This window comes from Squalius cephalus (genome assembly GCF_949319135.1).
Source record: "Squalius cephalus genome assembly, chromosome: 11".
Taxonomy (NCBI): Eukaryota; Metazoa; Chordata; class Actinopteri; order Cypriniformes; family Leuciscidae; genus Squalius; species Squalius cephalus.
This window is the reverse complement of record NC_137132.1, coordinates 20,855,730-20,880,643: the sequence shown is the minus strand read 5'-3', so window position 1 is coordinate 20,880,643 and position 24,914 is coordinate 20,855,730. Positions and strand designations below refer to the sequence as shown.

At 36.3% G+C, this 24,914-nt stretch overlaps 2 protein-coding genes and 1 long non-coding RNA gene across 7 annotated transcripts in view; all 3 read left to right on the top strand.

Annotated features, from left to right (window-relative positions):
* Nucleotides 1–2,217: 2,217 nt before the first annotated feature.
* LOC307167208 (galectin-9-like) lies at nt 2,218–3,963 on the top strand (the record flags this gene model as incomplete). The annotated part of the gene is made up of 4 exons (XM_079886198.1): nt 2,218–2,308; nt 2,530–2,618; nt 2,729–2,933; nt 3,784–3,963. The coding sequence occupies exons 1-4, from the start codon at nt 2,273–2,275 to the stop codon at nt 3,961–3,963; spliced, it is 510 nt and encodes a 169-aa protein (XP_079742324.1). The 5' UTR covers nt 2,218–2,272.
* A 135-nt stretch (nt 3,964–4,098) lies between these two features.
* On the top strand, nt 4,099–7,465 carry LOC307167672. Its single transcript, XR_013822842.1, has 3 exons — nt 4,099–4,125; nt 4,241–4,397; nt 5,738–7,465. It is a non-coding gene; the product is annotated as an uncharacterized lncRNA (long non-coding RNA).
* A 1,593-nt stretch (nt 7,466–9,058) lies between these two features.
* The window catches only part of nf1a (neurofibromin 1a), a 77,040-nt gene continuing 61,184 nt past the window's right edge, over nt 9,059–24,914 (top strand). For all 5 annotated transcript variants that reach the window (XM_079885731.1, XM_079885727.1, XM_079885730.1 and 2 more), the window contains exons 1-13: nt 9,059–9,371; nt 16,661–16,804; nt 18,035–18,118; nt 19,539–19,729; nt 20,348–20,454; nt 20,654–20,721; nt 20,848–20,923; nt 21,032–21,189; nt 21,375–21,548; nt 21,660–21,788; nt 23,469–23,543; nt 24,112–24,243; nt 24,323–24,451. In XM_079885731.1, the coding sequence (XP_079741857.1) occupies nt 9,312–9,371; nt 16,661–16,804; nt 18,035–18,118; nt 19,539–19,729; nt 20,348–20,454; nt 20,654–20,721; nt 20,848–20,923; nt 21,032–21,189; nt 21,375–21,548; nt 21,660–21,788; nt 23,469–23,543; nt 24,112–24,243; nt 24,323–24,451 (1,527 nt within the window). In that variant the 5' untranslated portion in view covers nt 9,059–9,311. The remainder of the gene's footprint in view (nt 9,372–16,660; nt 16,805–18,034; nt 18,119–19,538; nt 19,730–20,347; nt 20,455–20,653; nt 20,722–20,847; nt 20,924–21,031; nt 21,190–21,374; nt 21,549–21,659; nt 21,789–23,468; nt 23,544–24,111; nt 24,244–24,322; nt 24,452–24,914) is intronic.

Here is a 24,914-nt window from a genome sequence, read left to right as displayed (position 1 = left end):
GCGTTACTGCCGACAAGTCGACAATAAATGTGCGTTTGCAACAAATTAATAATGTAAACGACAATCTCACGAGTCACGAGAAAAAAAATATATATCTCAGAAAGTGCACTAGCCTATCGCGCTGGACTTCCCATCATCTCCGCTTATGAAGCCGCAGACTTTAACATGAAATAAGCCTGCTCGCGAGCAGGTTTAAGTTTGCGCACCTGTTGCTATGACAGCAAGTCCAGGATGAGCGTCGAAGCACCAAACAATCCAAGATCATGCCAAATCGCCAACAATCAAATCCAGCTAACTGAGTTAGCGACGTACGAAGAACGGGCCCCTGGTTTTCCCGTTCCTGCCTCACCCTCTGGATTTGTCTGTTTGTTGGATTGCCTGCCTGTGTATGACCTTTGCCTGGATTTTGATTACGATTCTGAATAACCCTTTAAATAAACTGCATTTGGATCCTCAACCTTCGTGTCTCGGAGCAGTTTGTAACAGTATGCAAAGCGCAGCAAAAGGGAATGTTATTTTTTTTATTAATACTCAGATAGCATCCGGGCCTCATCTGGGCCAACTATGGTTGGGGAACCACAGGAGCACAGGAGTCTTAATCCGCCACTGCATATGGGCCAGAAGAATGTGGGAGATGTGGGCCACAACTGGGACAGATGTCATTTGCAATCTGTGTAATTTTTTAACAAACTGTCACAAAACCAGCCAACACCACAACACCAGATCCCATCACTCTGCCCACACGATCTCAATCACCGGAATTCTAATCACACACCTGCAAGCACTTATCTTGTCTATGATAAAATGCAGCCACCCGACTTCTCATCTTCTTAGACTGTGTTTATTTCTTCATCTTCTTCTTGCTCAACCAGCAAAACACCTGCACAAGAATTCCATTCAAGCTAAGTGTCTATGTTGCTGATTCTGAATTCCCGGCAATAAAACCTTTTGAACTATATTCTCTGAGTCTCCTCTTCTGTGGTGTGACACAAACATTCCCAGAATGTTTGAAGGGAGGTTTTTATGTGACAACTTCTATTCTGGTTTGCCTATATTAGTTTTATTTTTCATAACAGCGTTTGCAGAATGTTAAGAGAAGTTTTGTTTAGACAATAATGACTGAAATTAGTTCAACACCACTCTATAGGTGTAATAAAATGTGCAAAATGAAGATCTCAATGTATTGAGTTTGCTGCCAGAAAGAATAAGATAATGGAAAAATGGTGGAGAAACAGAGATTTCTCCTTTAAACTGTGTTTAACTCTTTTGGAAATGTAAGATCTAGACAGTTTTTCTGTTTGTGGTACAGAGATGGATGAATGTTCCAGAAAATCTAATTATCTACTGATTATTGATATAATTTTGCAGCTTGGTTACAGACATGTTCCTGGATTTTAGATGTTAGGCCAGCATTCTTAATTGTCATGCGCAAACCCTTCGGCTCTATATTGCAAATGCTCTGAGAACCAAAACTAATAGAAGATTCCCAAATTGTTTATTGAGATGACAACTTTTAGTCCTTTTCAGAACATTCGAGGCAGAGTTTTTATATACTTAATCTTATTTTCATGACTCTGAGGTCTATGGTAATTTAAGTTTCCACAATTTTTCTCTGGACTAAATTTGATCTGCTCTTACCCTGGTTGCATTTTAGCTCTTTGGCAGGCAATGTTTTCAGGTAATTTCCAGGTTGGTCTATCTGTCGATAAACACAAATATTCCACAAATATAATTTTCCTTGATCATATTATCATGTCATGTTCTTTATTATCACTGTTACACCAACACCACTCAAATTTAAATGTATTACCCGTAGCCTATTTGATTGTCTCTGGAGTAGTGTTATCCCTTTATTCTGGTTTGCATTTCAGATGCCTGGTAAAAAAATATTCCTGGGACTTTCCAGGTCTATCTATCCAGAAACACAAATATTCCACTGTATCACTTAGATATTCACCAATGTCTCTTTTGTGACTCTCTTGCTTTTCCTTGGTAATATTATCAGTCATTTTCTTTATTATCACTGTTAAACTACCAACACTCAAATTTAATTTATTACCTGTAGCATATTTGATAATCTCTGTTATCTGCCTTTTTTCTGATTTGCATTTTAGCTGCCTGTATCTATAACCTACATATAATTTATGGGCAGGCTTAATATCACAGCTATATTTAGGCTTCTCAACATCAGGCTTGATCATCCTTGGTGCTCCAGTCTTGGTACCCCGCTGAAGATTCGCTTTGAGACTAAAGAGAAGTACGAATTGGCAGGATGGCAGTTTCTCAGCAACAGCTTTTTTGCAACCCAGTAAGTGACACTTTTAATATAAAATGACTCTAAAATGATTCATATACACACAAAAAATTGGCATAGGGATTACTTTGAAACACTTTTCTCTCAGAAATAGCTATTTTAGAGATTGAGGTATGCAGCAACGTTTAGGGCCATCTTGTCAAATTAATAACTTTTATTAGTCTACAAAACAAAAACGCATAAATATTCTTACTGTATGTACATCTCCAACACAGAAAATCCCATTCACTGGTTCACTCCTGGGAGGCTTGCAGGAAGGGAAGAGCATTGTCGTAGTTGGAAGGATTTTGCCAAAGGCTGGCAGGTAAATCATATTTTAAAGGACAAGTTAATCTTAATGTTTTTATTATATTTACAGGAATATTAGAGTGGCATTGATCGTTTTGTATACAGTTTTCATTCTGTGTTGTGCAGATTTCATGTGAACCTTCAGTGTGGTTCTCAGTCCGATGCTGATATTGCTCTGCACTTTAACCCACGCTATGAGGGCCTTGCAACTGTAGTGTTGAACACTTTCCAGAACTGTAGCTGGGGTACAGAAGAATGCATGTCAGACTCTTTCTTACTCAGTGACCAACCATTCATCCTCCAGATCCTTGTCACCAAGGAGACATACAAGGTATACATGTCTGTATGACATCTTTTATTCACCACTTGATCATAGCCAGTTTTTCGCAATTGCTTTGGCTTTTGGGTGAGACTGACATCACAACTCTATTGCATGTTTTCAAAATGTAGTAACTCACCTAAAACATTCATTTCATGCTTCAAAACCTGTTGTGGCAGTTAATTTACCAACTGAAATAGACGTGTTTTTAATAATCATCTAAATCATACCAGTCAAAATGTTTTAATGTTTTTTACCATGGCAGTCAATCCTGGAAATATATATATATTGTTGACACTGACATAATGAAAATTAGTGAAGAGAAAATTGCCATAAAATGACATTCAGGCAAGCTCCATGTATATGGAAACTTAATTTGTTGACTTGTTAAGATTGTAAATTTATTTACTTTGGCAGCTCATTTAGTAGACACCATAAACATAGACAGTTAAAGATATTTATGGAATGAACATGTAGGTATGACAGTTGAATGGATCATTTCACATGTGATGACTCAATCATCAAAGATGTTTAGAAGAGTATGAGTTTCACTGAGAATCACACATCAGTTTTGATCAGCCAGCCAAGTGCATTTAGTTATTGTGAAAATAGAAATTGTACTTTTTTTTACACATTCCAGAATGTGTGCAGTTTGAACAGAATTTTGAATCTGGTGTGAACAAGACACTAATTGTTCAGAGAACCGTACTAAACTAACAGTCTATTGTTTTGAGAGAAAAAAAATCTTATTCAAAGTAATTAGGTCTTTTGCATTCAAAAAGGTTAACTTTATATAGGCAAGAGAAGCCTCTAGTTCACCACCTAACTACCATTTTGCTTATTATACAACGGTTCTCCATAGATAACTGTCAACGGGAAACACTTCGCGGACTATATACACCGTATTCCCTTCACTAGTGTGGACACAATCACAGTGGATCAAATGATGGATCTGGATTTCATTGCCTACCAGGATCCTGTGGTGAGAACAAAAATATGCTACCACTATATACCACTACTGGCCTGTCACTTTTATTGTTGACCCCTTTATTTTTCTATTTTAAACAATTTTTATAAAAGTCCTTTTACCCTTTTATCATTTTTTGTGCCATCAGGTGGTCCCATACAAAGCCGTGATCAATGGTGGACTACAACCTGGCAAAGACATTGTCATTTATGGACGTCCTAACCCTGACTCTAAAATGTGACATAAAATCCTTTGTTTCAAGAGAATACAATACATAAACATATATAAACACATTTACATACAGTTTATGTTTACAACAACATATCCACTCTTCTGTTTCATTCTTCATTAGGGTGGTGTTCAATCTCCGTCACAGATATGGGGTTGCACTTCACTACAAATCCCTTTTTGAGGAGAATGTGGTTGTCCGCAATACCTTTGAGAATGGGAATTGGGGAGCAGAAGAAAAGTGTGGAGCTATGCCTTTTAAAAAAGATCAACTCTTTCAGGTAGGCATACATTCTTATAGAACTGTTTCTATTCAAATCCAATGACTCAGGTTTGATTCAAATCTGAAGTGTCTGTCACTTCTAGAAGAAAAGGTTCTATATAGAACCTTAAAGGGTTCTGTCAGGCGTTTCATATATTGAACCTTTTAGGGGTTCCCATCATGGGATCATTCTATGGATTTAGTTTTAATTAAATGTAACTTTTGGCCCTCTAGCGGTTAAAAAACGAAACTGCATGCATTCAGCGGAAGAACACATTATTTAGGTTGTGCTTCGGCTCTGTATGACTATGCGGAAGAATATGGTTACCATACAGCTTAATTGGCTATATATGTATAACCAGTTTAGATGGAAGAGATCTCCATCTGACTGTGATCTGAAGACGTCACTGTAGCAACTAAAAATGAATTCCAACACAGCAACAATAATAATGAAATTTCCCTTCACAAGATCAGCAGGGTTGTTTTTTTTTTGTTTTTTGTTTTACGGGTGATTCCCAGGAGGTAGTGTTGTTACTGACACTGAATCTGTGAGGCACGTATCGAGCCCACAGCACAATCACCACGTGATCATCGATGACAAACGAAGCCTCACTTTATGTCCAATCATGTGAGCGATTCGCTAGTTGGAATCTAGGGTTGGAATCTATGGTTATAATTTCAGTCTTTCAAGTAGGCCTAGGCTAATATAAAGAAAACTAATTATTTCAGGCAAAATACTTGCAATGACCTCTGTTAGTTAGTCATACATGTACATTATTCCTCTATTACATCATATTACATTATTTTATTTCATACTGGCATTTATTGTCAAACTTTAATGGGTAAATTAAATTATCAAAGGGAGAAATTCAACACACACACATACACTCACACACTCACACATACACACACGCACGCGTTGGGCTTTTAATTGTGCACATATAACATTGAAACTATCTATGGAGTGTGTGGTGGCTGCTTATATGGAACTTCTTCCTCAAGCTTTTGGCTGCTTCGTTTTTCTTTTCTTTTTTTACTAACCATCAGATGATGTAGCCAGAGCAACTTTTCTCTATTTACGGATATGACAAGACACACATGGGCGAGTGCCGTGTAGGCTATGACGTGAAAACCAGCTACATCTAAAATAAACACTTACAAGTGAATCAGTGTAAGACAATAACACTTTTTGGAAAAAGATTTGATGATGTATTTACTCATTATTTAAATTTTGAGTGAGTAAATGATGACAGAATTCTCATTTTTAGGTGAGCTCTTCCTTTTAGAGTTAAAAGTATAAGTTTGTGACATGAGTACAAAATACAGCATCTTACTGTCAGTTTTGTATGTGTGTTACAGGTCACCATCTCCTGCAATAAAGAGCAGTTCACTGTGTTTGTGAATGGCCAGCAAGCACACACTTACAAGCATCGCTTTGCTAAACTGGAGGACATTGATGTCTTTGAATTTTATGGAGACATACAACTGTTTTTTGTGAAAATCTAACAAGGATCCAGGTTTATTGGAAGTGCGTATTTACAACTTCCCCTAATGAGTTATCATATGCTTTAAATATACAGTGCTGGGTAGATTATTTACAAACTGTAGTCCATTACTTCCACAAAACACTAAAAAAGATGAAATATTTTATTTGTTTACCTGCATGTCATGTGACCATTAACCAACATCAGAGAACCATGAATTCTATTATTTATTATTATTATTATTGACTTATTTTTATTATTGACCAAACTTATTAACTTAAAATCTAAGGGCGTACTTCAAGTAAATATATTAAGAGGTTCAGCTGACAAACAATTGGGGAATCCATGCATTGCATGTAAATATGAAATGACATGAATTTGCACATTTTAATGTGTTTGAAAGTCAAAAGCCTTCCAGAGACAATAATACATGGTTAAATGACTCACTGAGTGATAATTCAAATAATAATGAATGTGTTCGCCAGGAGCTGATTAGACATGCAATGTTGCAATGTTAAGAAAACACTTCTTAAAAGTGAGTGATTTCTGGAAATGCAGTGATCAGCTGCTGTGTGGCTCTCAGTTTTCAGTGACAGTCACATGACTAGTGGCTGTGTGTGCAATTCCACATAAGCAGAATATAATAATAAGAATATAAGCAGTAGGCTTTTTTAGGATGGAAAATTTAAAAGATAATAAAATTAGTATAGGGACAATCAAATACATTTATTGCCATTGTGAGAATACCATGTAATGTAATCAATAAAAAAAATGCTGTAGTCTGATTACGAGTATTTTAAAATAGAATATAATTTAATTACAACACTGTAAAAAATTTCTAACCCTCCCAAATCAAAAATTTCAAGTGACCGATAACATCTAAATTTTTCAATTGGCCAAAGTGAAATTCTGTAAATTATAAAATTAAATTTACAGATTTTCACTTGGGCCAATTGAAATTTACAGAATTTCACTTGGGCCAATTGAAAAATTTAGATGTTATCGGTCACTTGAAATTTTTGATTTGGGAGGGTTAGAATTTTTTTACAGTGAAGTACTTAATTTACATCTAATTATGGGATCCAATTATGTAATCCAGATTACATGTAGTCAGTTACCCAGCACTGCATATACACATGCTTTCTAATACCAATCACTTTTGCACTCTGCTAAATATATCTACATTTAGAGATCTACTCAGCAGCATTCATATCAGAGGGTCAATGTGACCTTTAATTATTGTGAAATTTACAGGTGCAGTAAGCAAATATTTTTCAGATGCAGATGTCTGAACTCCCAGACTGATTTCACTGAAATAAGTGTCCTAAAAAAATCGCAAGAATAACATGCTACTATGCTCCTCATATTATTAATCCAGTATATGAGAATACTGTAAGAAAAATGGAAAAGGTACTGCATAAAATACATTTTATCCATCCATCCATACATGCATTTCGTAGCAGAATGGCTGAAATTGCTTACAGCATCTTTAACATCGGTTCCTCTGATGCTGTTGAGTTAGAAGAAAACAAAAATTTGCTTGGCTGTCATGTTGTGTAATGATTATATTCACTTCTATGCAATTGAATAAATAATTAAAATAACCACAAAAAAAGTTCATGGTGTGATTTTTAAGAGCAAGTGAACAATATGATAATTCACTTCATAAGTAAGGGAATAAGGGATTTATAATCAGAAAAGAGTTCCAATTAAAATTTATTTTCAGCCAATAGGAAGTGTTTGGGGGTGCAAGGGACATTTAGCAAATAGAATTAGAAAGAGAAATGCAGAAAATTATATAAAAATTATAAAAAAGTTATTCCTAAAAATAAATTTGATCAAGCAATTTCCACTACATAACACATGGGGCCTTGAGGGATCTGAGTCTTAAAAAATAAATATATTGTTCAAAAAAATGTCAACATCGCCCTCTGGTGATTATAAGGATAGGCTGAATCTACTGCTCTCTGTTGACGCTCTATTTAGATTCATCTCAAGGTGGCAGCAGAGGTCTGCTTACATTTCTCATTAACGCCTTCATTCATCATTTAAACAAACAATACATTTCCAGGCTATAGTGAGATACGAAGGAATAGTGAAATACAATAGATTTTCTGTTATTTAATTTAATGGTCTGTCTCTTTTTTTTTAGCCTAAAGAAAAAAAAATCCTAATCTGATTCTTAAAAATTAATTTACATAGGCCTATAGCATTGATCATTGTTTTTGTTTTAAATGTTTTAAAATATCAAAACTCCTCCAAGATGGTTGCTCATTGTAATTATTAATAATGAATATGAAGAAGCTTTGGTTTATTATGTCAGGAAAAACACACATGAATTTTTATTTTATGATTGAATCAGAATACCCTCTTCGTTATGCTTGAATAATGAACACATCACAATAGTAGGCCTACTGTCTTTTACTGAGTATCATACGATATGACACATTTAAGAACTAAAAAAAAAACTTGTTTACTTCATTTACCAGAAATGCCAAACTCTATTAGTTGATAAGTTACTGTAGACATACAGACAGACATACAGACAGACAGATGATATATAGATATACAGACAGACAGACAGACAGACAGACAGATGATAGATAGATAGATAGATAGATAGATAGATAGATAGATAGATAGATAGATAGATAGATAGATAGATAGATAGATAGATAGATAGATAGATAGACAGATAGCCGATATATATATATATATATATATATATATATATATATATAGATAGATAGATAGATAGATAGACAGATAGACGATATATATATATATATAGATAGATAGATAGATAGATAGATAGATAGATAGATAGATAGATAGATAGACGATATATAGATAGATAGATAGATAGATAGACAGACAGACAGACAGACAGGCAGACGATAGATAGATAGATAGATAGATAGATAGATAGATAGATAGATAGATAGATAGATAGATAGATAGATAGATAGATAGATAGATAGATAGATAGATAGACAGACAGACAGACAGGCAGACAGACAGGCAGACGATAGATAGATAGATAGATAGATAGATAGATAGATAGATAGATAGATAGATAGATAGATAGATAGATAGATAGATAGATAGATAACGAGTAAAACCACATCACCACTTGCCCATTCCTCTTGCAATGGTCCAGTTCTTCAGTGTCATTTATGCGCATGCGCAGCCACCCAGACTGAAACCAGGGAGAGAGAGGAGGATTCAAACTTCCGGTGGTGTGTCATGGCGGCGTGGTGGAGTATGCTTGAAGTGAAAAACTAAACCAAACCCCCCTCCTCCCTCCACCTCCTCCTCTATTCTCCTCCTTGATTATTTTGCGGAGCGGTTTAGGGGGTATTTGGTGCACCCGGGGCGATTCGGGAGCAGGAATCGGGATCGCAAAAGTGATTGATAGGAGACATAGCGGCGCGCGCATCCGCCTGAGCATGGCGGCGCACAAGCCCGTGGAATGGGTCCAGGCCATCATTAATAGATTCGACGAACAGGTAAAGAAAACATTGCTGGGGGATTTGACATTTCGAGGCCAAAAAGCGAGCATGCAAACTATGAAATGCTTGGTGCCTATGCATGTGTACGCGTTGTTTGTGTTGAAGATGTGAGGTTGGAGGTTTTGGGCTTGCACTGGCCAAATACAATACGTGAATGTCTTGATTCAGGCCTGATGTGTTGCATTTGGCAGCAAAAGCCAAATATTGGGTAGTAGGGTCGTGATTGATTTGATGAATGTTCAGCTGAGTCGCTCGCGCGCACTGGCTAAATATAAACAAAAGGAATCAGACTCCCTCCGTGCTTGTTGACATACAGAAAGATGAGATTGCATAGAGCAGCCTTACAGGAACCCACAGTCCCGTTCACACAGACACGTTTAAATCAAACTTGAACAAAATAATCATGTCATTTAACAATGCTTTGTTTTGAAAGTGGTCAGAAACTTTAACACGGTGTTGAATGCAGAATGACGCGTTTTATCAGCCTGAAGTGGCAATGACAGCACAGGGTTTTTGACAGGAACTTGAGCATAAGTAATATATCATGGATTTAATATGATTGTCTGTCTGTGGATTCTGCTATATAGAACCTTAAAGGTGCACTCTTTTTTTTTTTTTACTAATAAAAAAAGTTTGACAACTAATGAAATCAACAGCAGTTTTGAAAAATAAAGGCTTTATAATGATGCACACTACTGGCATGGGTTGAAGGCTCCAGTCAGATCAGTCTTCTAGATAAAATATTTTTTTCTACTATTGAGACAATTAAGAGAATGGAAACATACTAAAAACGCCTTTATTAAATGTCTATACTAAATAGCTGGGCATTTTAAGCTTCTTTTAGTGTTTTGATGTGTATGCAGTCCTCTGACTTTGCTCATAGCTGTTGTTTTGTTCCTGAAAAAGTGTGCTTAGTTGTAGTATTAAATGTTCACTTGTAGTGTATACTTCAAATCTTAAAAGTAATTTTTAATTATTATTATTACTTGAAGACAATATGATATTAATGACATACAAGGCCATAAAGATTCAAAAAGATTTTACTTCTTAACACACTTAGAGTGCACATCTAATCATGTCAAATAAAGTATGAAAAAAGTTTTAATAATCTTTTGTTATGCTTTAAAGTACACTTAGTTTGATGTGTTGACCAACATACTAAAATACATGTAAAGTACTCAATTGTAGTGTTATTCAATTATACATTTAAAGTTAATATAATAGACTAGCCTAAATTGCAATGCCGTCATTACAAATGTGTAATACAAGTGTATTTAAATACATGAGTCATGACATACTAGTTTCAATAGATATAACGTGAAATTTTAGTTTATCAAAAATTCTTGTTTGTATTTCAAAGACTATATAAGTTTCTAATCAAATGTCAATAACATGTTTTTAGTTAAATGCAAATAAAATGCATTTTATTGTCCAAAAACATTGCATTCACTTTGCACGTAAGTATCATTTAAAGTATATTATTTCCATAATAAGTACTCTTTTTGAAAGTACACTAAAGTGTATTTTTTTCCCCCCAAGGGTGTTCTTGTTATTCTGAAGTTTAGAGGCTTTTCACAGGGTTTGGCTTCTCATGCTGCAGATTAGGGGCTCATAACAGTTTAATGAAAGTGTAAAAAGGAGTTTAGCCTGTTTTATCGCTAAGCCGGTGTAGTTCATTTTAAATTAGAGAGCTTAAGGCACTTGTTTGGTGAAAGCGTAATGCGCTCCTCTGTATGTTCTAATGATTTGAATGACAGCTGCTCAACACAATTGGAATTACAAGCAGATTTTAAGTTGCAAGATTCCTGAATGTAAACTACCGGATAACACAAGGATCGATTGTTTAAGCTGATCATCAGTGATGTGTGGCTTCTTCTTGCTTGCAATAGGCAAGTTCTCAGTGGTGGTTATTGCCTTGTCAGCAGCTGTATGAATGCAAAGAGCACCTTGAAACAATGACCTCACAGATGCCATTGCATGGTCATGGAAAACTAATCTGTCCTCTCTCTGGGGAAAGCTCTGAGTCAGGAATGAGAGGTTGATGAGGCATTGTGTTCTACATAGATGCCGGTTTGAGAGATTTTGAAAAGCTTTTACCTGAATCAAGATGACACTTGTTTGGATATATTTTTTTCTCTTGGATGATAATTTAATTTAAGAGAAAATTTCGATGTGATGTTGGTGGGTAGTTTCTGTTCATTTGTTTTTTTCATAAAATATGTAAAGGTCCACTAAAGTGCCTTGAAACGCACAGCATTATTCAATGTGTTGGCGTAATTTCCACTGAAACAGGCAGACGGGACATATCAAACAGCTCCTCCCCTTTTTTAATAGCGTTTCATTTATATCACCGCTAGCCCAGAAGCCATTGAGTTCAGTAAAGCCGCAGTTTCCTCCTTACCTCTAACTGTCTCTCCTCTTAATTTAACCCATATCACTTTAAAATACAGCATTCTGTGCAGAATTCAAATGGATGCGATACGTTTTCTGGTATGCGCCGACTTGTGCATAAAGCTAGGTTTATACTCGACGCGTCCAAACGAGCGTGAAGGTGCGTGCAGCAAAAATGACATCATTGCAGTGTGGGCACACTGGGCGGTCATGCGCATCCCACACAGCTTTTCTTGTAACGCGCGCGGCTCCGCATCCGAAGATGCACGACGTCTCACCGCACCGGCACCCAGTTTGTGCGTCTTAAATTAGTTGCTTACATTTACAAAATGAGCCTATAGCAGACATAAGCCATTTTAATAAAAATAAAGGTGGATGTTTTATAAAATGTCCACGAAACTTAGTGAAATGTTTTGTGAAATTAGAAAATATTTAAGAGATAGTTAATTTAGTTGTATTGCCTATACATGTTTTTATATCCACATATTTTGTTCTAATGTCACAAGTAATAATCTCAGGGTTTACTGGATTTTACACGATTCTTTTTGTAGTGTGGTATTGGTGGTGATGTAGCCTACTAAAATAAACCTTGTCACGTGTGGACCTTTATTCTTCTCACCGTTGATTCCTGATGGTTAAGAGGACAATTACTTGAGTCGCCCCCTGTCGTTTCACAGAATAGTACAGTATAAACGCCTCGTCCGTTTGGGGAGGTGTGCGCGCAGTCTGCGGAGACTGGCGCTGCGGAGCCAAGCGAAAGTATAAACAAGGCTTAAGATCCACTCTGCTATCATGTCTCTGGAGTCTGGACCGGCGTGACACTAACGTCAAACCAGACTTCTTTCTCCTCAATGGAAAGCATATTTACTCTTTCTAAATCGTTCCCGATCCCCTGTATAGAAATGTGGAATTTTCTATGTGCCATTCACCATGTAGAAAATAGTAAAAGTGTGAGCAATTGACCGATTTTAGCCACAGCTTCAGCGTCTATTTCAGGGATGGGCAACTTCGGTCCTGGAGGGCCACTGTCCTTCAGAGTTTAGCTCCAACCCTGAAAAAATCACCTGCTTGTAACTTTCTAGTAATCCTGAGGACCTTGATTAGCTTGTTCAGGTGTGTTTGATTAGGGTTGGAGCTAAACTCTGTAGGACATTGGCCCTCCAGGACCGAAGTTGCCCATCCCTGGTCTATTTATAGCATAGGGGGCAGGATGCTTTAGATTCTAGAGAGCATTTGATTGGACAAAAAATCTGATGAGAAGCTGCAGAGTGATGTCATCAAAATCATTGATCCATATTGGCAGAAGTGAGAGACTGTAAGCTTTGAATGCTTCTATCTTCTAAATACGAAATTTGTCATTGTTTTGGAGCACACAGATTATAGATAACAGTAAGGCTAACATATTCATACTAAAATCCCAAAAAAAATTCACAGGGACTTTAAAGGGACTATAAAGTTGTCATCATGTACTCACCTAACCTTCATGTTGTTCCAAACCTGTATGACTTGAATGAAATAATGAATGAAAGTCAGTGAGGTCCAATGTTGTTAGGATTCCAAAGTTCTTAAGAATGTGTTCTTTTGTTTGTGTTTCACAGAAGAAATTAAGTCAAACAGGTTTGGAACGACATGGGGGTGATAAATGATGAGAATATTTTTACATTTGGGTGAACTATCCTTTTAACATTCGAATAGATTTGGTCATATTGTGGCAATATCCAGGAAAAAGACTAATTGGTAAAACATAGGTGCAGTTTTGAAAAGATTAGCCAAGAAGACCCTTCCAACTGATGTGACAGGGGTGAAAAGTCATATTTTTCTTGAATAGTGGCCCATGAAAGTTTCATTAAACTGTTATCTTAAATAATCAAAGTCGATTTATCTGATCATATTTTTAATTGTCTTTGTGTTTTCTGTTCATATACCGTCCACTCTCCATAGCACACATGAGCACGTCCTGCTCTGCCAAAGTGCACATAAGGGAAGCGATTGGTCCCTGACTTTTCTGGAATTTTAAACCATTCCTGGGAAACAAAGTGCTCACTGTCCATCGGCATCCTGCATTAAAATGGATGTCAATAGGGCTGGGCTATGCGTGCTGTGAAGAGTGCGTGTATTTTATGCGTGTACAGACAGTGTGTGCGCTGGGTTCTTCTCCGGTCTTGAGACTTTCATTTCCAGCCACGCGCTTTTCTCTTAGGGCCACACAGTAGTGGGCCGGAAAGAAGGAGGGATCCTCAGGGTTTCTTAGAGTTTTTCTGACATGCCGCCTGTCACGCTGGCCATTGCAATTGTCACACCACTTAAACAGTGCAACGTAGAATGCTCTTTTATGAAGTTACCTCACTTAAGGACTTATTTAGGAAGATTATGCCTGAAAAGGTTTTGGATTTTTTTATCAATTGTTAATTTAAAAAAAATCTTGTATAGCCTAATATGACTTGCTGTTTTTGTTTGTTTGGTTTTTATTATATTTATATGATATTTGTATTTTTGTAATTGAATTTTTGCCATGAAAATAGCTTTGAATGCTGACATGGCACTAAATAAAACAATCTGAATCTAAACGGTGCAACCAATAGTTCCTTGCTGCCTTGCACCACAAATATAGGCCTGCTTACCTAAAGCAGATTAACAGCTACGATTTGTTGAAATATCAGATTTGAAAAAGGTTTAATCTTGCTTGGACTACTTTGACACATTTGTAGGCGATGCTAAGTGTGCTGCTTAAGAAAACAGACTATTACCGCCTAGTCTGCTAAATGTGTAGCCTACTAGTTAAGTTGGCACTGTTGGTGGTGTGCTCCTGGGCTTTATTGTGTGATTATATAGAATATTCACTGTGTATTTGCTGTGGTTTTGTTGGTGATGAATTTACTTGACTGCTGTTTGGGGTCAGAAAGACAATTTTTGGAAAAAGTCTTAAATGATCACCCAGCCTTCATGTATTTTATCAAAAATATAGTAAAACAGTAATATTTTGAAATTATGCAAATAAAAGGTTTTATATTTGAATATATTTTAAAATGTAACTTATTCCTGTGATCAAAGCTGTATTTACAGCATCATTACTCCAGTCTTCAGTGTCACATGATCCTTCAGATATCATTCTAATATGCTAATTGGATGCTCACGAAACATTTCTCATTATTATCAATGTTGAAAACAGTTGTGGTGCTGCTTAAAGGGTTAGTTCACTCAAAAAAAAAATTCTGTCATTAATTACTCACCCTCATAACATTCCAAACCCGTAGGACCTTCGTTCATCTTCAGAACACAAATGAAGATATTTTTGATTAAATCCGAGAGCTTTCTGCCACTTTCAAGGCCCAGAAAGGTAGCGAAGACATGGTTAAAATTGTACATGTGACTACAGTGGTTCAACCTTCATTTTATGAAACGTCGAGAATACTTTTTTGTGCGCAAAAATTGTGTGCAGATGTTTTAATGGATTTTTATGGGAACTTTTTCTTTCCTTTTCATCTCATCATTGGATACAAAGTAGAGGAAAGATTTGAAATGATGGTGAGAAGAGGGCAGGACAGGGCTGGGACATGTTGCAAACCTGTTTCAAACTTGTTTTGCCAAGAAAACACCACAGATCAATATATCAGAGCAGTTAGTTGGCGTTTGTGAGTTGTTCGCAAGCTGTATAAATTCTAGCGCAGTCAAAGTTCTTTTGATCCAGAGAAGAGCCATAGTACTCGGAAACAGTGAAGACCAATTCCTCATCAGGGAACGCTTAGAGGGGGGAGAGGCCCCCGCCCCCTCACTCCACATACGCTTCATTAAGACGGCCAGACCATGTGTGCTTTCAACACTCCCACTGCACAGACTTTAACTGCTTGTGTGTGTTGGAGAGAACAAGAGCAGATGTGCTGGCCCGCAGGTGTGCGGCACAGGACGGAAGTCTGGAGAGCTGGAGGCGCTTTGTTTTAACACCTAAAGTTTGAGACTTTAGACTCAGGATGGGTGGGTTGGTGCTTTAAGGGCTTGGATGTTCTCTCAGGGGTGGGTGTGTCAAATTTAAGACTGTGCGACCTCTCGTTCTGCAGTCTGTGCGTCCCACATGTTACAAGCTGTTCTCCACCCAGTGCTCTCAATAAAGCCGTAACAGAGCCTTTGAAAGCATGAGCCACAGGAACCCAACATTCACACCTGTTAACCAGACCCATGGGTCCTCTATCATCTTAGCTTCCTTTCATAAAACTGTAAATACAATGGTTATATTTGTGCTTTTGATTGATTTTTTTCAGTGACTTTAATTGTCATTTGTATTAGTAGATTTTGAAAAATCAGATTTTTTTTAATAAGAAATCAATGCTTTTATTCGGCAAGGACACATTCAATTGATCAAAAGTGACTAAAACCTTTATCATGTTAAAACAAATTCTATTTCAAATAAATGTTTTTGAACTTTTTATTCATCAAAGTGTCCTGAAAAAAATGTATTACAGTTTCCACAAAAGTATTAACAGCACTGATAATAATAATAAATGTTTCTTGAGCAGCAAATCAGCGTATTATAATGATTTCTGAAAGATCATGTGGCACTAAAGTAATGAATAAATAAATTACTTTTTCAAATTTGTAATTATTTTGAATTGTAATAATATTAGTTTTAATAGCTTTTTGAGCACATCAGTGCAGTCTTTGTGAGCATAAGATAATTCTTTCAAAGACATTTAAAAAAATCTTGTCAACCCCAATTTCTGTGCAAATTTAGAAATCAGCATTTTCTGCTGCCCTGCCCTCTGATCTAGATATCAGCATCCCACATTGAAAAACCTATAAGCAGTTGACCGTTAGTCGAGGTTATGATAGCATTTTTTGGATGCTTTTGAAAGTTTGTTGGTTTTAATCACTTTCTTGTTCTGTCTTTCTCTCGTTCACAGCTCCCTATTAAAACAGGACAGCAAAGCACCCACACCAAAGTGAGCACAGAGCACAACAAAGAATGTTTGATCAACATCTCCAAGTACAAATTTGCCCTCGTCATCAATGGCCTGACCAACATCCTCAAAAATGTGAACAACATGGTAAGTCCACTAGGGGTGGGAATCACAGGGTACCTCACAATACAATACGATACACGATTAGGCTTTCCACCTTCAGTGAGGCAAAATAAGGGACACCCTTACACAAGCTAAATAAATAAATAAATAATAAAATGAAATAAATAAAAATGTGTCAGTGGCATGGAACTGATTATTTCAACATGACAACTTGACAGCTCAACAATAAACCACGAGAAAACATGAGATCAAGTATGTGAGCTTGCAACAGAACACATTTTATATTATTATTTTACATTTGATTATTTTATTTATTTATTTAAAAGAAAAAAAAAAACTCTTCAGTATATGTTAGGGATTACTGAACCAGTAATCATGTTTTTGACAATTCTGCATGGGTGGGATATTTTTAAAATGTATTTACTACTTAAATTGACTAGATTATTATTTTTATTTAAATAATGTAGCACTTTTGAAACTTTTTTTTTAATTGCCATAAATTGTGCATGACAAATGAGATCATCATTTATTATGCATATATATGATTCATATTAATAATAAATTAATAAATAACATTAATTATAATCTATTAATTAATCTGTCTAGTAACATTTACAAATATAATAGTTACCTGTCTACCAAGCTCTGACAATGTATGGAATATTATATTAAGAGATTATCCAAAGTAAAAAAAAAACAACAACAACAACAAAAAAACAATAGGCCTATCCCTTTAAAAGCACGGATTTGTCTGTTACGGCATTTTGCTTTAAGTCGCATGTTCTCTAGACTCGTCACTATGGAAACAAAGGCGCTAACATGCAATCACGCGAAAATGAGCTTCTCTACTACTACTTGTGAAATTGATTTCATTATAATTACTATTAGTATTATCCACACTGCAAAATCCTTATTTGTTTATTCAACTATGTGTGGGTCTATGTAAAATCATCAATACATGTCCTGTATCATTATGCCTTTAAATACGGGACGATTCCGTATTTTACCCGGCCGGGTGGCAACCCTATACATGATACATGACTCACGATACAGATAATATCACGTTACAGCAATTCTGCAATAATCAATATATTGCTAGACAATCCTATAATGCTACATCGCGATATCTGTCTAACTATTAAAACAAAATGCCTGTGAAATTGTTAAGTGCATATTTTCTCTATTCAAGAGTGGTAGCTCTCTAGATTTTGGAACAGAGCTTATATTACATTTCTCTATGTTTCTCATTCATAGCGGATCTTCGGCGAAGCTGCCGAAAAAAACCTCTACCTCTCCCAGCTGATTATCCTGGACACACTGGAGAAGTGTCTGGCAGGGGTGAGTAGCTCGTCCTATTCCAGAGTCAACTTTGTCCGACCTTTCGCTTGTTTTGTCTATCCTATGTCCTGCCTTTTAACAGCATTGTCCCACTCTTTGGTTTCAACTTTATATTTGAATGCTACGCAAAATTGCTTTACAATCAAAATTGTTCTATTATTGCTCGTCCACGCCCTGACCTGTATCAACTTAAAGACTTCCATAGATTTTGTAATAGATTTTTACAAATATTGAAAAAAATAAATTGGTAAAAAAAAAAGAAAGAAATTATGATAAAAAAATATGAAAAAAAAGAAAACAAATAAATATTGTCCTTTTTATCGGTTTTTCTTGTCCAATATCTGTCTTTTTCTTTTACTATCTCTGTATAGCTCTACGAAATAAACTGAATGTGGTGAAACAGGAACTGCTTCATTGCCGCATGGTTATAGAAAATGAATCAACATCTTGGAATCTCAACTGTCAGCTAGCCAGAATAAAGTTTTCAACCATGCCATGGTATAATCAAAGCTAGATACACTAGAACAGTTGTCTGGGCTCAGTAAGAATTTTTAAAATACTTTTATTTATCAAGTCCAGAAATGTTTTTTTGATTGTTCATGAACTTTTAGTCTTAGAAACTTTGGGAGTTCTGGTAAAACAATTAAATCTTTTACTCCCAGACAGAGAGCTCTGAACCCGGCCCTGTTGGGACATTATTACATTTGCAGGTGTTTCCTTGTCTTGAGATCGTCTGGACTTTCCTGTATAGATTATGAATTTTCGCTTAACCAGATGCTACACAGCTGTTCTATGTCCTGTGCGTTTGGTTTTGTTTTTACAAAATTCTTTTTGTCATTTCCTTTTGTCATTGAGATGGGGATGTATACTTGGAGAAAATACAGTTTACTGCTGTTCAGGATTCAATTCTTTTACTAAAATTGAAGAAGCTTCAAGACAACTTATGAATTATTTTTCATTAACTTGTTTTGGCAGACATGATTTTTTGCCCCGATAGTACAGAACTTTCCCTCTGCCATTATTGTCACACATTTAGGGTGTTCAGCTTGACCCAGAATCCGTGCAGTGCATTGATCCACTAATGTGTTAGTTGGATGCTTTGTTATTGGATTTCATTTCTGTTCTCTTCCCCCTTTCCTGCTTGCTGCTGATCCTGAAGTGCTTTCAACTCGCTGTAGTTTTAGTCCAGGTTTCAGCTTGCTTACTACTTTTATAAGTCATTCTTATCATTTTGACAAATTTTAGCCACCTATGGACAACCCTTATTTTTATGCTTGTTTGTGTTTTACAAAAACAGCAGACACCACAGCAGTAAAATAATGTACACAATAAGAATTATCATTTAAAACACAGTAGATGCACACAGTAAAAAAGAGAAAATAAATAAAACAGTATACTGTGTGTTTGTGTGCATCATCAGCAACCCAAGGACTGCCTGAGGCTGGATGAGGCCATGTTGGTAAAACAGTTGCTGCCTGAAATCTGTCACTTCCTGCACTCGTACCGTGAGGGCCAGCAGCACGCCGCTCAGCTGCGCAGCTCCGCCTCTGCCGTGCTCTTCTCTCTCAGCTGCAACAACTTCAATGCTGTCTTCAGTCGTATCTCCACCAGGTACCTCTCTAACACACTGGGGGATCCACAGGGCTTTGTTCTAGGACCGCTTTCATTGTGTGAATCAGCCCCAAAAATACCTGCATAATGACTAATAAAACTTGCTTTTTGTAAACATTGTAAGCCTATTATAAGCCCAATAAGTCTTTGTGATTTGTATGAATGTTGGGCTGGGTTTTGCATAGTTAGCTACTAATTAACCATTTAAAGTCATCATTAATTATTAAAGTCCCCATGAAATCAAAATTGACCCTATTTACTTTGTTAGCGCATATTACTAGTCTTGTGGTGAACAATTAATCCGTGCAAGTAAATATAAAAATTTTTTTTTTACCATGGTAATCTTTAATCAAAATCTGAAAAGTTAGTTCCGGTCTGGAATGGCGTCTTTTTCTGATGACGTAGGTTTGACGGCTTGGTTTGAAAACGCTTAACCACTCCCCTCAAACCGTTAGTCTGCTATGAGCGAGAGATTGAGAGGAGGAGCACTAAGTAAAACCCTGCCCTCTGTTCAATATTCTGTTTCACTGGGAAATACGTCATAACACTGGAGAAAAGTCGTTTGCAACTTCCGGTTCACGGGGACTTTAACGTTAATGTACCAATGTCTTCACATAGGTTGCAGGAGCTCACAGTTTGTACAGAGGACACAGTGGATGTCCATGACATTGAGCTTATCCAGTACATCAATGTAGACTGCTCCAAGTTAAAGAGACTGCTACAAGGTAAAGCATGCTATATTTTGTTCTGCCTCAGTATTCTGAAAATGTATAATGGATGACTAATTTTATGGGTAATTTAGGCCTGCACAGTTAAAATTAGAATCACAATATGGCACAGTGCAAGTATTAAACCACAAATGCAGTGATTTAAATAAATATATAGTCTTGTATTGCTTGATAACTTCCTGTATATTCCCTTTAGAAACAGTACTTAAATTCAAATCTTTGAAAAAGCCAGCCCAGCTTGCAGTAATCAGCAGTTTGGAAAAGGTATGTGCTTTTGTAAACAGTACAATAGATTAAAACACCAATATATACATATATATTTTATTTTATTTAATAATTCTCTTCATTGCAAGGTAATAATAGTAAATATATCTGATATGTTTGTATCAGGCCTTCTGGAACTGGGTTGAACACTATCCTGATGAATTCACTATGCTTTATCAGAGACCCCAGACTGACATGGCCGGTGAGTGGCACAATAATTCATATCCTAACTGACTTCTTTACTAGTTTGCTTGATGAAATCCATGTTTTGTTGTGACAGAGGTTAAACTGTCCGTTTCTGTGTATGCAGACTGTGCAGAAAGACTGTTCGACCTGGTAGACAGTTTTGCAGAGAGCGCAAAGAGAAAGGCTGCTGTGTGGCCGTTACAGATCATCCTCCTCATCCTCTGTCCAGAGATCACTCAGAGCATCACCAAAGAAGTAGGGGGGGAGGAGAAAGCTAACAAGGTCAGAGTTCACACAGTGAATTACACAGACTGCTATTCCTACTCTGTGTTTTATCATTTGAGTCTACTCCTTTTGTTCCCAAAGTCTTTTATGTAGCAGCTGAGCAATGTAAGCAATGACAGACAAATATTTTGTGTATACAAATGCTTTGCAGACAAATCTAGCTGTTTTGTTGTCTTCAACAGAAGTCATTTGTTGAAAGTCTACGGAAGGCTCTGGGACAACACAGCGGCAGCAGACAGTTGACTGAGAGTGCGGCCGTTGCATGTGTCAAACTTTGTAAAGCCTGCACCTACATCAACTGGGAGGACAATTCCGTAATCTTTCTCCTAGTTCAGTCCATCGTCATGGACCTTAAGGTAAGAAGGACCACTTTCTCAGTGAAGTACAGAGCAATTGAAGTCTGAAGGAAATTAAATGTTCGTTTCTGTTTTGCTTGTTGTGTGTAACTTTGCTCTCTTTTCTCTCAGGGTCTTCTTTTTAACCCCACTAAACCGTTTTCGAGGGGTGCGGGCTGCCAGAGCGCCGATGTGGATTTGATGATCGACTGCTTTGTGTCATGTTATCGTGTCAATCCTCGTAACAACCAGCATTTTAAGGTAAGCTCAGTTACTGAATGTTATAGCATTCAGCATGTTTCAAGGTAACTATAGCAAATAAGAGACAATCACTAACCCAAGATTTAATATTATTACTATCACACCGTATTCAGCTAATCAACATTTATTTTAACAGTACAAACCTAAAAATGATTAAGCTGAAAATGTCAATTTTCTGTAGCTATGTTTCCATTCAAAGTTGTGAATTTAACTTATGGACAAAATTGGAAGATCGCGTAAAACGATCAAGCTTCATTTCAGATAAAGCAGCATTTCCATTTCAAGAGAACACAATTGACGCAAAATATCTCAAATAAAAATAGAAGTTGCTGCAATTGGAGAAGCCACTGTGGCTCTTTTTTTCCTATATCATAAATGACTTGTGCTTTAGAGCATGCAGGCGAAACGCAATAAACACTATAATGTTTTCTTGCGTTCAGATGCCACATCATGCCAGGTTTTTGGGAGCACAATCGTGTAAGACAGTTCTGGGAGACGGTTCATTATACCAAATCATTTTGATGACAGACTTTGTCTCAGGCATTTCAGAATGATCAATTCTGTGCATGTTTTTTATGCGCAATTTTATAATTTGTGCATCTTGGTGTTTCCATCCAGCATATTTTTTATTCGAAATCCCAAAATGGGCATAAAAATAGGTGGATGGAAATAGGGTTGGATACCGTTCAGATTTCAGTTACCGGTACCTTTTTTCGGTAATTTAGGCATGTTTACCTCAATAACTGTAAAGAAACTAAGTCATTTGTAGAAGTGTTATTGACATTATGCCAGAGCTACCTTGGTCGCTTTCTGGCATTGTCTGTGATGCTTGAATATTAATAAAAACAACCATTTTAGTCATAAAAAAAATTCATTTCTATGAAATGTTTTTGTTTTCCACAAATTCTGTGTTGTGAATTTTCTAGTAATCAAATGAAGACATAAAACATTAATTTAATTTATCTTTTATATGAAATTAAACTTTTTTTTGTCAAACAACATGCGGCACAACTGAGCTTTATACTATTGAAATTACAACAGAAGAAAAAGTGTGATTATTCCTTAAATTCATTTTTGATAATAATTTATTATTATTACTGTTAGTATTATTATTAAATTGAGATATCTAAATTCTACTGTACAACCCTAATATATCAAGTTAAACCAAACTTGTATTTTGACGGGTTGTGGTGAAGACCTTTTGAGTTTCCGTCTGTTAATGATATAACGATAGTTTTTCTTAAATGAAACTGTAATGCTGGTGAACTTCTGTGACTGTGTGAGTGGCTCTGTCTGGAAATGCATTCATGTTCTCATATAGTGAGACTGCAGAGGCTGAAAAACACAGCGAGCGTCACGCGTGCTTCAGCGTGTGTGTGGTAAATGAAACCGTGTGTCTGCGCCACTCATTCACACAGAGACCTGAGAACATGCAGGATTCGTATTTAAATAGTCTTACTCTTGCGCCCAGATGCGTTATCAGGTACCGAAATTTGGCACTGATTGATTTAATGTGAATCGGTACTCGGTAGGTTCGGTCGGTGCCATTAAAAGTACCAAGTTCGTTAACAGCTATTCTCAAGGTGCATGATTTTCTCGATGGTTTGTTGTAAAATCATTGCCACATCTATGTTGTAATATTTTTGAGATTTTTTTTTTATAAATTAATTTCTTTACTAGGTATGTCTGGCCTCGACTTCTCCTCCTACCTTCCATTTCGTCCTGGTCAACTCCCTGCACAAAATTATCACCAATGTAAGTATGATTTCTTTATGGCCGCTCACATTGACCATGATTTGCGGTGCTCTGAAGTCATTCATTTGTAATGAGAGTTGACAATTTCCAACAGCATAAGTAAAAGTTTACTGTTAGATGATGCAAAAGTCATTTTAAATATTATGTAAATTATTATTATAATATTTAAATATGTAAATGAAAAAATTAATGTAATTTGTGATCAGATTTTCAATTGTCATTTAAGCCCAAAGTATACATTTTTGTATAAAAAAAAATTATACTTACACATAGCCTTTCAAAGTACAAAAATCATGTAGCAGGCATGCAGTGCGCGCATACTATTCTGGTGATGAAATTTGCATATGTGAGGGTATGTAGACCCTCACTTACGCGTAAAAAACAAAGTATACTTTTTTTTTTTGTATAATAATGTTAGGGGAACCATCAGTAATAATGCCTTATTAAAACTTTCACAATGAAATCGCATTCAGTGAGAACAGCATTGTCTCACTATAGAAGTGTGCTTTAATTGCTTTCATTTTACTGTTCATTGATGATTAATATTTCATGTTCATTTTCCTGCTAGTCTCACCTGGACTGGTGGCCGAAGATTGATGCCATCTACTGCTACTCAGGAGAACTGCGCACCATGTTTGCAGACACACTGGGCCGAGTGATTCAGAGTCTCAGTGCCCATCCACCTCTGAGGATGACACCAGTAAGACAATTCTATACACTGAGACACATTATCATCCATTCAGTTCATCATGTATAAATAGCATGTCTTTTTCTTGCAGAGTCTGACATTTAAAGAGAAAATGACAACTAGTTTAAAGTTCAAAGAGAGGTCCACAGACCTTGATTCACGTTCTCTGCTGCTGGCGCTGGTCAAACTCATTCACGCTGACCCCAAACTAATGCTGCATGTGAGTACAGGGCAGTAATATGGATTAAATAATCAGTTAAATTTTTATCTATATTATTATGAGTCACCTTTTGTATAAGCATATGTCTCAGCATATTACGCTAGGATTGGAGAAAGTATTTTAATGTCAGAACAGCTAAGCACGTCACCTTAGACCTGTTGCTCCTTTAATTCTCACAAGAAGCTCTAGTCAAACAGTGTTTGTGTTTTCTAGGCTAAATGTTTTCTGATTGGTTTAAATCCTGGATTATCCAGATTAGTTTTTACATGTGGATTTATTATTCTTTATTTTTATTATTATTTTAAGATAACTTTTTCGTAGAAAAATCTTTCTCGTTTTTCACACTCCTTCCTTTACATGATTTGATGTGAATTGTGATTTTTGCATAAAATAGTGTGTCTACATGTAAACTTAGCACAGAGGTGTTGTTTAAGGATGATTCTGATCAAATTTGACTTCACTA